Source organism: Lissotriton helveticus, chromosome 2_1 (assembly GCF_964261635.1).
Source record: "Lissotriton helveticus chromosome 2_1, aLisHel1.1, whole genome shotgun sequence".
NCBI lineage: Eukaryota > Metazoa > Chordata > Amphibia > Caudata > Salamandridae > Lissotriton > Lissotriton helveticus.
Window position 1 is genome coordinate 31,501,902 of NC_136059.1, and position 18,132 is coordinate 31,520,033.

General features: G+C 55.4%; 1 protein-coding gene across 2 annotated transcripts in view; it reads left to right on the top strand.

Moving 5' to 3' along the window:
• RGP1 (RGP1 partner of RAB6A GEF complex) overlaps positions 1-18,132 on the top strand; it is a 67,253-nt gene that overhangs the window by 29,110 nt on the left and 20,011 nt on the right. For both annotated transcript variants that reach the window (XM_078674427.1, XM_078674428.1), the window contains exon 7: positions 4,399-4,526. In XM_078674427.1, coding sequence (XP_078530553.1) covers positions 4,399-4,526 — 128 coding nt within the window. The remainder of the gene's footprint in view (positions 1-4,398; positions 4,527-18,132) is intronic.

Genomic DNA, 18,132 nt, shown 5'->3' on the forward strand with positions numbered 1-18,132 from the left:
GTAGGTGCTGCCTCGAGGCAGCTCCCGCACGGCTTTAGGGAGTATAGGTAGGTACTGCCTCAAGGCAGCTCCCGCACTGCTTTAGGCAGTATAGGTAGGTGCTGCCTCGAGGCAGCTCCCGCACGGCTTTAGGGAGTATAGGTAGGTACTGCCTCAAGGCAGCTCCCGCACTGCTTTAGGCAGTATAGGTAGGTGCTGCCTCGAGGCAGCTCCCGCACGGCTTTAGGGAGTATAGGTAGGTGCTGCCTCGAGGCAGCTCCCGCACGGCTTTAGGGAGTATAGGTAGGTGCTGCCTCGAGGCAGCTCCCGCACGGCTTTAGGGAGTATAGGTAGGTACTGCCTCAAGGCAGCTCCCGCACTGCTTTAGGCAGTATAGGTAGGTGCTGCCTCGAGGCAGCTCCCGCACGGCTTTAGGGAGTATAGGTAGGTGCTGCCTCGAGGCAGCTCCCGCACGGCTTTAGGGAGTATAGGTAGGTACTGCCTCAAGGCAGCTCCCGCACTGCTTTAGGAGGGTAGGTACTGCCTTGAGGCAGCGCCCGCACTGCTTTAGAGAGGGTATAAGGCAGACCCCCACTGCTTTAGTGAGGGTAGGTGCTGCCTCGAGGCAGCTCCTGCACTGCTTTAGGGAGTATAGGTAGGTACTGCCTCGAGGCAGCTCCCGCACTGCTTTAGGGAAGGTAGGTACCTCCTCGAGGCAGCTTCCTCGCTGCTTCAGTGAGGGTAGGTGCTGCCTCGAGGCAGCTCCCGCACTGCTTTAGGGAGTATAGGTAGGTACTGCCTCGAGGCAGCTCCCGCACTGCTTAAGGGAAGGTAGGTACCTCCTCGAGGCAGCTTCCTCACTGCTTTAGTGAGGGTAGGTGCTGCCTCAAGGCAGCTCTCTCACTGCTTTAGGGGGTTAGGTACTACCTTTAGGCAGCGCCCGCACTGATTTAGGGAGGGTAGAAGGCAGCCTCCACTGCTTTAGGGAGGGTAGGTACTAACCTGAGGCAGCTCCCTTATTGATTTAGGGATGGTAGGGCCTGCCTCAAGGCAGCTCCTGCACTGCTTTAGGGAGGGTAAGTGCTGCCTCGAGGCAGCTCCTGCACTGCTTTAGGGAGGGTAGGTACTGCCTCAAGGCAGCTCCTGCACTGCTATAGGGAGGGTAAGTGCTGCCTCGAGGCAGCTCCCGCACTGTTTTTGGGAGGGTAGGTACCGCCCCGCGCTGCTCCCTCACTGCTTTGGGGGGGTAGGTACTACCTCGGGTAGCTCGCTCACTGTTTTAGGGAGGGTAGGTACCGACTCGGGCAGCTTCCTCGCTTCTTTAGGGAGGGTAGGTGTGCCTTGAGGCAGGTCACTTATTGTTTTAGCTAAAGTAAGTGCTGCCTTGAGGCAGTTCCCCACTGCTTTAGGGAGTATAGGTAGGTACTGCCTCGAGGCAGCTCCCGCACTGCTTTAGGGGGGTAGGTAATGCCTCGAGGCAGCTCTCGCGCTGCTTTAGAGAGGGTGCTAGGCAGCTCCCGCACTGCTTTAGGGAGTATAGGTAGGTGCTGCCTCGAGGCAGCTCCCGCACTGCTTTAGGGGGGTAGGTACTGCCTTGAGGCAGCTCCAACACTGCTTTAGGGAGGGTATAATATACTGTAAAACAATGGAACCCACTCGGTAGGCAAGGACCAAGGGTATATAGTATTATCATTTAACAACGGTCCTTGACAGGTAAGGATGTGTAAGCTTTGAATAATTATAGGCCACAATATGCACTATAATGAGTGAGGTGTGCAGCCGGACCCTGAATTTAATAAATGGAAAGAATAAATGGCAATTTCAAAAAGAACATATATGAAGTGGGACACAGTCCTGTATCCACAACATACAACAAGGCTAGAAACACAACATACAAATGGTAAACGGTTATCAGGCAATTTTACAATTCGTGAGCAGCTAGTACTGAAGAGAAACAGTTAGCCTAGCTTTACTCATGTGGTGAAAACACAATCAAGTCACACAATGGGGAACTATTGTTTAAACTACACCAACTGTCGACGGCGTTTCGATCCTTGAGGCAGCTCCCTCACTGCTTTAGGAGGGTAGGTACTGCCTTGATGTAGCTTCTTCACTGCTTTAGTTACGGTATGTACCGCCTCAAGGCAGCTCCCGCACTGCTGTAGGGAGTATAGGTAGGTACTGCCTCGAGGCAGCTCCCGCACTGCATTAGCGAGAGTTTGTACTGCCTCAGGGCAGCTCCCGCACTGCTTTAGGGAGTACAGGTAGGTACTGCCTCGAGGCAGCTCCCGCAATGCTTTAGAGAGGGTGCTAGGCAGCTCCCGCACTGCTTTAGGGAGTGTAGGTACTGCCTCGAGGCAGCTCCCGCACTGCTTTAGAGAGGGTGCTAGGCAGCTCCCGCACTGCTTTAGGGAGTATAGGTAGGTACTGCCTCGAGGCAGCTCCCGCACGGCTTTAGGGGGGTATGTACAGCCTCGAGGCAGCTCCCTCACTGCTTTAGTTAGGGTAGGTGCTGCCTCAAGGCAGCTCTCGCACTGCTTTAGGGGGTTAGGTACTAACCTGAGGCAGCTCCCTCACTGCTTTAGGGGGTTAGGTACTAACCTGAGGCAGCTCCCTCACTGCTTTAGGGAGGGTAGGTACTGCCTCGAGGCAGCTCCCTCACTGCTTTAGGGAGGGTAGGTACTACCCTGATTCAGCTCCCTCATTGATTTAGGGATGGTAGGGCCTGCCTCGAGGCAGCTCCCACACTGCTTTAGGGAGTATAGGTAGGTGCTCCCTCGAGGCAGCTCCCGCACTGCTTTAGGGAGGGTAGGTGCTGCCTCGATGCAGCTCCCGCACGGCTTTAGGGGGTTAGGTACTGCCTTGAGGCAGCTCCCTCACTGCTTTAGGGAGGGTGCTAGGCAGCTCCCGCACTGCTTTAGGGAGGGTAGGTGCTGCCTCGAGGCAGCTCCCGCACTGCTTTAGGGAGGGTAGGTGCTGCCTCGACGCAGCTCTCGCACTGCTTTAGGGGGTTAGGTACTGCCTTGAGGCAGCTCCCTCACTGCTTTAGGGAGGGTGCTAGGCAGCTCCCGCACTGCTTTAGGGAGGGTAGGTACTGCCTTGAGGCAGCTCCCTCATTGATTTAGGGATGGTAGGGCCTGCCTCGAGGCAGCTCCCACACTGCTTTAGGGAGTATAGGTAGGTGCTCCCTCGAGGCAGCTCCCGCACTGCTTTAGGGAGGGTAGGTGCTGCCTCGATGCAGCTCTCGCACTGCTTTAGGGGGTTAGGTACTGCCTTGAGGCAGCTCCCTCACTGCTTTAGGGAGGGTGCTAGGCAGCTCCCGCACTGCTTTAGTGAGGGTAGGCGCTGCCTCCAGGCAGCTCCCGCACTGCTTTAGGGAGTGTAGGTTCTGCCTCGAGGCAGCTCCCACACTGCTTTAGGGAGTATAGGTAGGTGCTCCCTCGAGGCAGCTCCCGCACTGCTTTAGGGAGGGTAGGTGCTCCCTCGAGGCAGCTCCCACACTGCTTTAGGGAGGGTAGGGCCTGCCTCGAGGCTGCTCCCGCACTGCTTTAGGGAGGGTAGGTGCTGCCTCGATGCAGCTCTCGCACTGCTTTAGGGGGTTAGGTACTGCCTTGAGGCAGCTCCCTCACTGCTTTAGGGAGGGTGCTAGGCAGCTCCCGCACTGCTTTAGGGAGGGTAGGTACTGCCTCGGGGCAGCTCCCGCACTGCTTTAGGGGGTTAGGTACTGCCTTGAGGCAGCTCCCTCACTGCTTTAGGGAGGGTAGGGCCTGCCTCGAGGCAGCTTCCGCACTGCTTTAGGGAGGGTGCTAGGCAGCTCCCGCACTGCTTTAGGGAGGGTGCTATGCAGCTCCCGCACTGCTTTAGGGAGGGTAGGTACTGCCTTGAGGCAGCTCCCTCGTTGATTTAGGGATGGTAGGGCCTGCCTCGAGGCAGTTCCCTCACTGCTTTAGGGAGGGTAGGTACTGCCTCGAGGCGGCTCCCGCAGTGCTTTATGGAGGGTAGGTACTGCCTCGATGAAGCTCCTGCACGGCTTTAGGGAGGGTAGGTGCTGTCTTGAGGCAGCTCCCGCACTGCTTATGGGAGGGTAGGTGCCACCTCCTGGCAGCTCCCTCACTGCTTAAGGGAGGAGCTCTGGTAGTCACAGGTGAATAACACACATTATGTTGGATAGATGGCTCTTCTTTCATTCTTGCACAGTGCCTAGAATATTGACAGTTGCTATTGGTAATGAATGTGCTAGTGGTGGTTGGCATCCTAAGATCAATGTTGTAGCCAATGTGCCGCTTTTTGTACTGAACAGGACTGCACACACACTCACAATGCTTCGGAGTGTGTAAGAGTTCTTTGGTTGGATGGAAGGGAGTGGTTTTGAGGAGGCCGTTCCTTGTTCTGACTCCATGCCGTACCTTTTCACCGCAGATCTCTATAACATCAGTAACAGTCGTGGGAAAGTTGGCACATTTTGCATTTTTAAGACTGTATATAAGATTGGAGAAGACGTCATTGGGACCTTCAACTTCTTCGAAGGAGACATTCCCTGCCTACAGGTGAGTGCAGCCAGTCTCTCCTCTGCAGACCTTCTGCCCATCCTCAGCTGTCCTATATATCGGCGTCCTTTCCTTCTTTTGTGGCAAACTCACCCGACTGACTCAAATGTGGCATGTACTATCTCTGTTATTGAAGGTTGTGATTGCAGGCGTTATGCTATTTCTTGTGGTTTGGGGGCCATCATGGGTTGCTGGGTTGTACCCTGGTGACGTGTCATTTACTGCTGATGTCTAAAGGCCATGAGTACTTGTGCCCTGGAAGTTTAGGCTGCTCACATGACTCACCCGGATCAGTAAAGTACTGCAGTCCAGGCTTGGGCTAAAAGGCGGTGGTGGGTTGGAGTCACAGATACAACATGACGCAGTAGACTACATCCTATACGCTCAAAATCCTGCCAATGGCAAATAAATATAACAATTATATTTATAGGTAAGTAAAAAGAGCTGGTAGAATATAGTGCACAGAGATAATCAGAAGGTGCTGACCCCAAGGTTTGTTTCTAGTTAGTCTCCTGTGCCATTGTCGCCTGGCTGCAGGGAATGCCTTCTGGGGAACTGTGGGACTCATTGAATCCTTTCCTAGCAGCCCCTTCAACGCTGCTGTTAGTGGATGTTAGAAGGGGCGATCTCAGAGAGCCAGGTTATGCTCACCCGGTCACCCCAAGACCCACCTCTCCCACAGATCTTGCCGAGTCTTATCGTGAGGTCCTCACCGGGGAGGACTTCGAGTCTAGGATCGTACACACTGAGCTCACACCACACTACGAACAGACACCACACCGTTGGGTTAAAGTAACATGTTCTTTATATACTCAATGAAACGGAGAAAGCACTCTTATATACAACGTGGTCACGGGACCACAGAGTCTTTGAGGATCCGGGAAGGGGGAAGCGGGACAGTCTTTTAGTCTCTGGGACAGTACGAGGCGTACCCTGCGCACAGCTCTCAATCCTCGAGCCGGGGGGTACGGGATGATAGTCGTACGGGCTGCCTCACTTCCGTCGAGTCGGCTCGGTCGTGATGGTGCTCTCGATGGTCCAGCCGGACCAGAGTACTCCTCGAGCCGCGACGAGGTCAGCCGGGCTCGATCTGGAGAAGGTCGTGAGGAGCCGCGACAGCGTCAGCAGGGCTCCGATGGTTCAGTTCAGCTTGAGCCGCGACAGCGTCAGCAGGGCTCCGATGGTTCAGTTCAGCTTGAGCCGCGACAGCGTCAGCAGGGCTCCAATGGTTGCAGTTCAGCTTGAGCCGCAACAGCGTCAGCAGGGCTCCGATGGTTACAGTTCAGCTTGGGCCGCGACAGCGTCAGCAGGGCTCAGAGGTTCAGGATGAGTCTTCTTAGGGTCAGCCGCGATCAGATCAGCAGGGCTTCAGGTCCAAGATACAACTGCCCGCTAGTTGTCGGGCGGGCCCAGTTATAGTCCTTCTGCTCTTTGATCTCCGGACCCTCGCGGGCGGAGGTCTCAAGCCCTGGGGGCTGGTCGTTGGCGAGGTCCGGCGGTTGGCTCTTTGATCTCTTTGAAAGATGGGTCCGGGAATTCCCAGACGCCCAGCGGATCTGGAGCCAGCCCTCGGGGAGGCCAGAGGTGCGATCGAAACTGGGCCCCAGGGGAGGCCCGAAGGTGTGACGGAAACCAGTCTCTCAGGGGAGGCCGGAGGTGCCATCGCAACTCTCTGGCTTATCTCACTCGGGGAGTGCTTTACCCCCCAGCCAGGACTGGCGCGCCTTTGGAGTCTGGGTTTCGCTGGGGCCGGGGTCACGCTAGGCCCAGGGAGACAGGGATGTCGGGAAGGGAAGATGGCGTCCGGGCCTTGTGGGGCAGGCCAGGTCTAGGCGCTCGGAGTCGGGCGCGGGACGGGGACCTGCGGCCTGGTCGTGTATTTACGGGGGTCCGGGCTCATCAGGGGTGAGACGACCAGGCTGTGGGGTGCAGGCTATTCTTACGGGGACGCTGCGCAGGGGCTCAGGGTGCAGGCCTACGCTCACAGGGTGTGGAGGGACAGAGGCGACCCACGCCACGAGGCCGGGTCCAACACGCGTCCCCCCCCCCCCAGCTGAAGGCGGGGAGAACTACCCATCCTCTTGGGGGTTCTCTTCGCTGAGGCGGAAGAATCTGGACAGGCCGTCTGCGTTGGCGTGGTCAGAGCCAGGCCGGTGCTCAACAGTGAAGTCCATCCCCTGGAGTGAGATGGACCAGCGCAGCAATTTGGGATTCTCCCCTCTCATCTGCATTAGCCACCGGAGGGGTCGGTGGTCGGTCTGGACCCGGAAGTGAGTACCGAACTGGTAGGGCCTCAGCTTCTTCAGGGCCCAAACCACCGCGAAGGCCTCCCGCTCGATGGTGCTCCACCTTTGCTCTCGAGGGAGTAACCTCCGGCTAATGAATGCCACTGGTCGGTCCAGGCCGTTCTCGCTCACCTGGGACAGGACGGCTCCGATGCCATGCTCGGATGCGTCCGTCTGGACTACAAACTCTCGTGAGTAGTCGGGGGCCTGTAGGACGGGGGCAGTGCACATGGCGTCTTTCAAGGTTTCGAACGCCTCTTGGCAGGGGGGTGTCCAGCTGGCTTTCTTCGGCTGGTTTTTGGAGGTTAACTCCGTGAGGGGAGCCACGATGCTGCCGTAATTCTTAATGAACCGGCGGTAGTACCCCGTGAGCCCTAGGAACGCCCGTACTTCCGTCTGGGTCGCGGGGGCCTCCCAGGCCACGATGGCATCGATCTTGGGCTGGAGGGGGGCTACGAGGCCGCTTCCGACCTGGTACCCGAGGTAGATTACGGACCCTTGTCCGATCTGGCACTTGCTTGCCTTAATGGTGAGACCTGCCCTCCTCAGGGCGGTCAGCACCGCCCAGAGGTGCTGGAGGTGCTCGGGCCAGTGGGAACTGTAAACGGCGATATCGTCCAGATACGCCGCGCTGAACTCTTCCAACCCCGCCAGTACCTGGTTAACCAGCCTCTGGAAGGTGGCGGGGGCGTTCTTCATCCCGAAGGGCATCACCCGGAAATGGTAGTGACCATCCGGGGTGGAAAGAGCGGATCTTTCCTTAGCTCCCTCGGTGAGGGCGATCTGCCAGTATCCGCTGGTCAGGTCGAACGTGCTTAGGAAGCGAGCCGCCCCGAGGCGATCGATCAGCTCGTCGGCTCGGGGGATGGGGCGAGCATCGGCTCTGGTGACTGCGTTGAGCCCTCGGTAGTCAACGCAGAACCTCAGCTCGGGAGCGGCACCGGCTGCCTTCGGAACCAGGACCACGGGGCTAGCCCATGGGCTGACAGAGGCTTCGACCACCCCGAGAGCCAACATCTTTGATACCTCGGCCTTGATACAGGCCCGGACTCGGTCAGGGACGCGGTAGGCTCGGTGCCGTACCGGAGGGCTGTCCCCGGTGTCCACGTCGTGGACGCACCAGTTGGTGACGCCGGGGGTGAGGGAGAAGAGGTCCGAGAACTGTCCCAACAGCTGGCGACAGTCCTCGCGCTGCTCGGGGGAGAGGGATGAGGAGAGACGCACTCCCTCTGTGGAGCCATCTTTCTTTCTCACAGACAGGAGATCGGGGAGAGGCTCCGTCTCTTCTTCCTCCCCATCGTCCGTGGCGAGGAGCAAGCTCAACTCGGACCGGGCGAAGTGGGGCTTGAGGCGGTTCACGTGAAGGACCCGCAAGGGGTTCCTGGGGGACTCTACGTCGATGAGGTAGGTCACCTGACTTTTGCGTTCTACCACCTTAAAGGGCCCGGTCCACTTGTCTTGCAGGGCACAGGACTCTACGGGGGCCATCACCCAGACCCGCTGTCCGGGTTGAAGCTCGACCAGAGTGGCATTCTGGTCGTACCACCGTTTCATCTCCTCTTGACTGGCCTCGAGGTTGGCCTCGGCCAGCTCCCGGAACTTCCTCGTCTGGTTCCGGAGGGCTAGGATGTATCGAAACACATCGGGAGGGGGCTCGGGGCCGCCGTCTCCCACCCTTCCTTGACCAGGGTGAGGGGCCCCCGGACGGGGTGCCCATAGAGCAGCTCGAAGGGGCTGAACCCCAGTGACTTCTGGGGGACTTCACGGTACGCAAAGAGGAGACAGGGGAGGAGGACGTCCCACTTACGCCTCAGGGGCTCTTCGAGACCCATGATCATCCCTTTGAGGGTCCGGTTGAAGCGTTCCACCAGACCGTTCCCCTGGGGGTGATAGGGGGTGGTGAACTTGTAGGTCACCCCCCATTGCTGCCAGAGGGACTTCATGTATTTTGAGATGAAGTTCGTCCCTCGGTCGCTGACGACCTCTCGGGGGAATCCTACCCTAGAGAAGATCCCCATGAGGGCCCGCCCCACCACGGGGGCGGTCACCGTTCGAAGGGGAATGGCTTCGGGGTAGCGGGTGGCATGGTCCACCAAGACAAGGATAAAACGATGTCCCAGGGAGGTCCGGGGGTCAAGGGGACCCACAATGTCGATTCCCACCCTCTCAAAGGGGGTACTGACCACGGGGAAGGGTTGGAGGGGAGCCTTGCGCCTCCCGCCGCTCTTTCCGCTGGACTGACACGTGGGGCAGGATTTACAGTGGGCCTCCACATCGGAGCGCATGCCCGGCCAGTAGAAGTGAGCTACCAGGCGATGGTACGTTTTATCCTGTCCTAAGTGTCCCGCCAGGGGTACGTCATGGGCCAGGTTGAGGAGAAAACTGCGGAAGCGTAGGGGTACCACCAGCACTCGGCCGGACCCTAGCTCGGCGGACTTTTGCTCGCTATATAAGAGGCCGTTTTCCCAATATACCAAGTGGGAGCCGGACTGGTCACCGGCGGCCTGGGCGGCGGCCTGCTGCCGCGGCCCGACCAAGGACGGACAGGAGGTCTGCTCTAGGCAGAATTCTTCCCGGGACGGCCCTCCTTCCTGGCGCCACTGGGCCAGCTCGGGCAGGTCGTCCGGGCACGGGGTCGGCTCGGCGCCCGGGCCGAGGGGACCTGCTTCGGGGGGGAAGCTCTCTTCGGGGAACAGCTCAGGGGCTTCAGACAGTTCAGGGTCCTCGGGGGTTGCTGGTGCCGCCTCTACGGTCGCCCCTTCGGGGGTGGCTCTCCGGGCAGTCATCGACCGGGTGCTCACACAGGCCCATTCGGGCAGGCCCACCATCTCCAGGTGGGTCCTTTTCTCAACCTGCTGCCAGGGGGAGCTCTCTAGATCGTTGCCGAGCAGGCAGTCCACAGGCATGTCGGAGTGGACTGCCACTCGTAACTCTCCAGAGACGCCTCCCCATTCGAACGGGACTTGCGCTATCCGGCAGGTGCGGACCGAGTTATCAGCTGCGATCACCCTGCAGGAGATGTGGGGAACGATCTGGGCTTCGGTGACTAGGTGCCGTTTGACGGCGGTTATACTGGCCCCAGTGTCTCGGAGCGCCCCTATGTGATGGCCATTGACAGTCACCTGCTGTCGGTACTTCTCGGTATTGTCGGGTAGGGGGGCTCCTGGGACCATTTCCCTATTACCCAGGGAGACTAACATCATCGCTGCGGGGTCAGTTCCCTCGAACTCCTCTACTCCCTCCTCTTCTTCTAAGGCTACTGAGGTGATGTGGCGCGCTGGGGGCCCTGCAGCGGCAGGCTTCTTGAACAACGGGCATCGGGGGTCATTGGCATAGTGCCCTGGCTGCTGACAATGGAAGCAGGCTTGGCTGGCGCGGGGCCCTGGTTTGGCTGGGGGAAACCCTGCGCGCGCTGCGGGAGGTGAGGAGTGGGGCTGGTTTCTAGGGGGGCTGCGCGGGGCTCCTCCCTGGGACCCCCTCTGTCTATTCTGGTTCCCCCCTCCCCTCTGGCGGGAAGATCCCTGTTCATTTCGGCCAGAGTCTCCCCCGGGCCCCCTGGGGACTCTGGTGCTCACCCAGCGATCGGCTTCGATAGCCAGCTTCCGGGGGTCAGCCAGCTTGCTGTCCAGGAGGTGCTGTCGGAGCTCCACAAAGCAGTTCAGAGACAAATGTTCGTAGGCAATGAGGTCAATGAGCCCCTCGAAAGTGGATACGTTGCTGCCCCTGATCCACCCTTCTAGGGCTCGAGTGTAGAAGTTGACGTATTCCACCCATGTGGTGTCGGGGATCTTCTTGCAGTCTCTAAAGCGTTGGCGGTACATTTCTGGGGTAAGCCCGTACCGGGTGAGGAGGGCGTCCTTCATATGGCGGTAGGAGGTCTGTTCGGCAGACGGCAGGTCGAGTAGGGTGTCTCTCCCCTCGCTCAGGAACCGCCCCCACAGCCCGGCTCCCCAATCTTTCTGTGGAACTCGGTGCGAGGTCATGGCGACCTCGTAGGCCTTGAACCATTGCTGGATGTCATCGTTTTTATAATATTCTTTGACCACATCCTTGGGGATGTGGACCTTTGGTTCCACCGGGGGGACGGCCTCTCGGGTTGTTACTGTTTTGTTGTTTTCGTTCCGGGCCTTTAGTTCTATTTCCAGCACACTGCGCTCGTGCTCCAGCTGGAGCTTCTTTCCGTCATGTTCTCGCTGGAGTTTCTTCACCTCCAGTTCTCCCTGCAGCCGCAGCTGCTCGATGGCTAGCTTCTTTTCGGCCAGCTTGAGCTCTCCTTCCATCTTCAGACGGGCTAGTTCTAGCTCGTGGTTCCGGTCGCGTTCTCGGTCGGTCATCTCTTCGAGAGACAGACCTCTCTCCGTGCTGCGAGTCCGCGTCGGGGACTCGGTTCTTTCTCGGTCTGGGGCGTCGGTTGCGATCGGGGGAGCTCCCCCCCCATCGGCTTCTGTCAGTGCGGGAGGGTGGGCTCCGGACTCCACCCAGGCGGTCAGAGCTTGCTGGAAGTCCTCTTTGGTGTTTAATCCCGTTGACGGGATATGGAGATCCTTGCAGAATTGCTTGAGCTCACGGTGCGAATAGTCCTTCAGACGCTCCATCTGGAAGGTGGTGTCGTCGTTTGTGATGCTCATGTTTGCTCTTTGTTCGGGTAGTGTGTCAGTACTGTACGATCCCTAGACGTAGGTTTTTATCGCGACGCTGCCACCAATGTTAGAAGGGGCGATCTCAGAGAGCCAGGTTATGCTCACCCGGTCACCCCAAGACCCACCTCTCCCACAGATCTTGCCGAGTCTTATCGTGAGGTCCTCACCGGGGAGGACTTCGAGTCTAGGATCGTACACACTGAGCTCACACCACACTACGAACAGACACCACACCGTTGGGTTAAAGTAACAAGTTCTTTATATACGCAATGAAACGGAGAAAGCACTCTTATATACAACGTGGTCACGGGACCACAGAGTCTTTGAGGATCCGGGAAGGGGGAAGCGGGACAGTCTTTTAGTCTCTGGGACAGTACGAGGCGTACCCTGCGCACAGCTCTCAATCCTCGAGCCGGGGGGTACCGGATGATAGTCGTACGGGCTGCCTCACTTCCGTCGAGTCGGCTCGGTCGTGATGGTGCTCTCGATGGTCCAGCCGGACCAGAGTACTCCTCGAGCCGCGACGAGGTCAGCCGGGCTCGATCTGGAGAAGGTCGTGAGGAGCCGCGACAGCGTCAGCAGGGCTCCGATGGTTCAGTTCAGCTTGAGCCGCGACAGCGTCAGCAGGGCTCCGATGGTTCAGTTCAGCTTGAGCCGCGACAGCGTCAGCAGGGCTCCGATGGTTCAGTTCAGCTTGAGCCGCGACAGCGTCAGCAGGGCTCCGATGGTTACAGTTCAGCTTGGGCCGCGTCAGCGTCAGCAGGGCTCAGAGGTTCAGGGTGAGTCTTCTTAGGGTTAGCCGCGATCAGATCAGCAGGGCTTCAGGTCCAAGATACAACTGCCCGCTAGTTGTCGGGCGGGCCCAGTTATAGTCCTTCTGCTCTTTGATCTCCGGACCCTCGCGGGCGGAGGTCTCAAGCCCTGGGGGCTGGTCGTTGGCGAGGTCCGGCGGGTGGCTCTTTGATCCCTTTGAAAGATGGGTCCGGGAATTCCCAGACGCCCAGCGGATCTGGAGCCAGCCCTCGGGGAGGCCAGAGGTGCGATCGAAACTGGGCCCCAGGGGAGGCCCGAAGGTGTGACGGAAACCAGTCTCTCAGGGGAGGCCGGAGGTGCCATCGCAACTCTCTGGCTTATCTCACTCGGGGAGCCCTTTACCCCCCAGCCGGGACTGGCGCGCCTGTGGAGTCTGGGTTTCGCTGGGGCCGGGGTCACGCTAGGCCCAGGGAGACAGGGATGTCGGGAAGGGAAGATGGCATCCGGGCCTTGTGGGGCAGGCCAGGTCTAGGCGCTCGGAGTCGGGCGCGGGACGGGGACCTGCGGCCTGGTCGTGTATTTACGGGGGTCCGGGCTCCTCAGGGGTGAGACGACCAGGCTGTGGGGTGCAGGCTATTCTTACGGGGACGCTGCGCAGGGGCTCAGGGTGCAGGCCTACGCTCACAGGGTGTGGAGGGACAGAGGCGACCCACGCCACGAGGCCGGGTCCAACAGTGGCACAGAGGTTGTTTTGATACGTCTAGCTTTCCATTTCAGTGGCTGATCTGGAGGCAAGACTGGATCACTCGGTGGGATGAAACTCCAGCGGCCTATTTTCAAGTCACCAAAATAAAAACAGTAAGAAGTCACTGAAACCAAAAAGACAACTCCCCCAAACAGCAAGGATCTCACCCACTGTAATCAGTGGTACACTATATTTTTAGCGTTTCTTCAGAATATCTGTGTACATGTTAACGGTGGCAGGAGTCCAGTTTCTGGACAAGACATAATTTGCGTATTTCAAAAAACAATTAAGGTCCCATTTGGTTGAAAAGGGCAGATGTTTGGTTTTATTTGCACGCGCTTTTGAAGTCCTTTCAGGGTACCCACCTTGATTACCCTCCCCTCTGAAGCTACTAGTGATGCTCAAATATTTTCAATGACTGGCGTACCCACTGAACAATAATCCTGCATAGCACTCCGCTGTCTGGCGCTGATGATGGGAGGGATAACTGGAACATTGTAGGTTAGAGGAGGGCCTGGGAACGGTGCCAGCTTATAACTTTACTTGAGGAAAATAGTCTTTGCTGCTCCATGACCTGGACCAGTTGAGGGTCTGCTTTTAGCTCCTTGTGACATTCTCCGATCAATGTGCTGATCCTCCCTAAATAAGGACAAACTGCTCTGCCTGCAGGGCCCCTGTGCTACGCTTTAGTCATCGGGTGACACCAAGAAGCCTTCTTCCAAGATCAAAAGCTTGGCCCCAGCCAGAGAAGAATTTCAGTCCAGCGGAGCTTTCACTTCCTGGTTCAGTTCCTGGTGGTGTGTTTGCTGTGAACATGTCCACGAGGTCCTCTGGCTGTCCAAACAATGTACAACCTATTGGGCACATATGATTCCGTATTTATAATGTTTTGGGGCATAGGAAGCAACCCAGAGCCAACCAAGTGCAGCCTTTTATTACATTTGGGCGCTCATTGAGACGCGCGGTCTTTTCTTTATAATTGGCTTCCTGTTGTTTTCCTGAGCAGAGAGTCCAGTGTCAGATCAGTGTAACCTGGTCAAGCTGTGGGTGCGTGTGTGGACTGCCCCCAGACATCGTCAAGCAATAGCACATAAATGTTTGGTGGGTGCCATGAGTGCAGGGCAACCTATTATGATATCCTTTCTTCTTTGGGTGCCGTGTCTGAGTGTGCACCATGACATCTGGAAAGTTTGTCTTGCGAAATTTTGGGGGTTTGTTAAAGAAGGAGGTTGGTGTCCGGCTGCTTCCTTGGCAAGATGATTTTGGTGTCGTTGGACATCCAAAGTCTTTGCAAAATTGTTTGAGCTGATCTACTCTGTAGGTATGCAACTCTCACTCACTAGTTTACTTTTCTGAGACATGGTGCGTGGATACTTTAAGGATCAAGCAAAAATAGAGCCAAAAACAAAACGCAGTATGTGGTTGCGTAGTGGTCCGCACTAAACTTGTGATGTACACCAATCACTGTGAGTCAAGTACAAATACAGGTTCAAATCCTCGCCGCTAACCACCAATGTTAGAAATGCGGGTCTCTAGTTGGCAAAGGTAGGTACCCTTGTTAAAATAGGGACCCTTGATTCTAGTCAGGGTAAGGGGGATACACACTTTATATAACCCCCTGCTCAACCACTTGGTAGCTTTGCACGAGCAGACAGACTTTTCCCAAAGGCAATGTGTGAAGTATTTGTACCAACAAACACAGTAACACAGTGAAAACACCACAAAAGGGCAACACACCAGTTTAGAAAAATAATATATCTTTATCTAAACTCTACAAGACCAAAACGTCAAAAATCCAACATACACATAAAAATGACTTTCAAAAGGTTTCAAGAACTTGTACCATAGAAAACTTTGGATACGTGACTTTTACACAAAGTACCTGTAGTTGTGTCAAAATTCACAAGGCCAAACAGCCACAGATTCGGAAACAAAGAGATGCGTCAACTCCTGAGACCTTTGGGGAGAGGATGCGACAGTCCCGCTGCGCGCAGAGGAATGGTTGCGTGGAATCCGGTCTGAATTGGGAGTGATGCGCCGATTCTTTGTGACGGTTCTGGTCCACGGGTGATGCCTCAGGAAAACATGCCCCACAGGTGCGCTGTGTGGAAATCCGGGATGCGTCGGTAATCGATGCAGCGGCGTTGATGCACTGCAGCGGTTTTCTTCAGCTGCGATCCCTCAATGCGTGGATTCTTTCAGAGGAGAACAGACGGCGTGCCGGTTTTCGCAGCTGCACGGCGATGCATGATAATTCTTCTTGCGCCATGGAGATGCATCAGAAAAACAGCCACAAGAAGAGCGATACATCAATTTTTGAAGTTCTTCAGGTTTCGTCTTTCTTCCAGCTCCCAAACAGCAGCAACATCCTCCAGAGGTCTAAAACTGGCACAGGCACCTCTTAGCAGGTCAAAGCAGAATTCAGGCGAGCTGGGGGTGAAGTGTTTATGTCCCTGAGACTTCAAAACTGAAGGCCACCACTCACAGGTCCTTGGAGATCTCCTTCAAGCAGGGGACACAGCTCACAGCAAAGTCCTTCTCCTTTCCTTGGCAGAAACAGCAACTGCAGGCCAACCCCTCACAGCAAAGGGGCAGTACTTCTCCTCAGTCTCTCCAGCTCTTCTCCTTCGCAAAGGGTTCTCTTGAATTCCAGGGATGATCTTAAGTTCTGGGGTTTGGGCCTCAATACTTATACAGCAAAATCATTTGTTCTCTGGTGTAGGAGACGCTCTGTGCCCAGTAAAAAACAGTTCTGTCCTCTCTGGTGCAGCTTCCTGGCAGGAGGTGGAGACCGTATTGTGAAAGGCAGACCAGGCCCATTCAGGTGAAAGGAAATCTTCTCCCCCTTCTCTAAATGTAGCGCTTGTCTATTCAGCCCAGCCCTGACTCATCCAGACTCTCTGGAGCTACTGTACATCCCCAGCTCCTGTCACTCCAAAGCCAGACAGTCAATACACATTCTAGCCGAGGCACACTGGATGGTTAGGTAAGAAAATACATATTTTCTAAAAGTGGTATTTTCAAAAACAGAATGTAAAAAGCACCCTCACTAAAGGATGCATTTTAACATTCTGAGTTCAGGCATAGTAAACTTTATTTTCCTACCTTGTTCCCAGGGGTAGTTATGTTTACAAGTTGTTATAAGCAAATTCCCCATTCTATCCTACGGGAACAGATAGCCTTGCAATTGTGAGAAACTAAATGTGCAGTATTTCACGATCAGGACAGGCCACACACACAAGGGCATGTCTAACCTTTCACATACACTGCTCCCTGCCCACAGTGGTACCTTTGACCTACACTAGGGGTGACGAGCATGTAAGAAAAGGGAAGGTTAGGGCCTGGCAAGTAGGTGCACTTGCCAGGTCAACATGGCAGTTTAAAACTACACGCAGACACTGTAGAGCAGGCCTGAGATACCTTTTCAGGGCTACTCATGTGGGTGGCACAATCAGTGCTGCAGGCCCACTAGTAGCATTTGACTTACAGGCCCTGGCACACGTAGTGCACATTACTAGGGGCTTACCATTAAACCAAATATGGCAATCCGGGGGAGCCAATCATAATAATAGTTTTCATAGGGGGCACTTGCACTTTGACACTGATCAGCAGTGGCAACGTGCCCCAAGCATCTAAGCTAGTGAAAAATGAAATCGAGCACAGCATCAAAAATACAGGCGATAGAGGCAAACAAATCAGAGAAACCCACGCCAAGGATGCCAGGTCTAACAGTACCCAGACCCACTTTTGCAGTAGTTCATGTTTGTCTAACTGCAAACAGCCCAATATACATGTTGGGGCATTTTTAAGATTTCAAAAGTCTTCTCCCACGCTAATTGTGGGATCTGAGGGCTCCGTGTGCTTAGGGGGGTTCACTATGGTAATCAGTAGTGTCCTCCCAAATCTCACTGTACAATCCAGTTGGAAGCAGAGTCCTTCAGCACCCTGACCGGTGATACACAAGAATTATCTTGGCATTCTGTTCCCTATCTTTCCATTGTGCCCCAGGAGTCATGTGTGAACCCAGCAAACCTGCCACGTAGGATTTGTCAGTGTGATGTCACACGATGCCCACATCCCCCAATCTGAATATTCTGTGGAGTTCAGAGGAGTTATCTCTGCTCATTAAGGACAGCCTATTGATTTCTCATCTGAGGCTTTCCACAACTATTCAAGTCTGAGCTCATGCTGAGAGCTGGTAGAGGCTTATGCTAATTAGCATTGAGACAGTTCAGACAGGTAAAGAGAGAAATTGTAAAAAATTGATGTTAGCCTGTCGCTACAGTGACACGGCCCTAAAAGCTATTTTCAATGTGGCAAGCTTAGCTGTCCTTATGTAGAAAACAAAATGGTTACCTGTAGGAGTAATTTTGCAGCTGAAGAATTTTCTGGATTCACATGCTGTGCATTATTCCACCAGGAATAATCCTCTATATATTAGTCCTTCTTCGCTTTCCTCTTTTTTGGGGGGTGTTGGGAGTCGACTGTCCTGACCATTTGCTACTTAGTCCAACCTCGTCTGACGTCAAACACCCGTCCCCGGAAGCCTCCACCAGTGATCTCGGTCTTCAGATTCTTCTTTCCGTTGCTGGGTCTGGAAGCATTGCTAATGGCTCTTCAATCGCAGAAAGAAGAGGGATATACTGAAGACAACGTCAAAGTTCTGGAGAGAACCCATCAATACCGTGATTCGATTTATGTAATATATAGTCAGGTTTTTCCACCCCGCGGAGAAGTAAGGGGGGTACAAGACTGCATGTATAGTAAGGCCAGAGAATGCACAAGTAAGGGGCCTCCTGTTCTGAGTGAAATGAAGAACACATTTTTTTTGTTTCTGCCCGGAGTGTCACCACAAGTCTGCCCAGAAGGACAATTATCAGGTTTGCAACCTTTTCCTACTAAGAGACCACAGCACGAACAATTGCAAGGCCTGCACAGAATTCAAACCGAAAACTTAAAGCGCAAGGGAGAAACAAAGACTTGGGTTTGTCGAGCAAGGAGGAGGACTACATCACGGAAGGAGCCAAGGGAGAAGGCTCATACGTCCGAAAGGAAGACATTGATGTTGAGCGAGAACACCAAAAACACAGTGAAGTGGCCACAGGTAATGTTAAAGAAGCGGAGTGCAGGCAAGTCTCAAACAATGGACTCTAGAGCCTCAAAAGCTGCCTCCGTGCCGAACT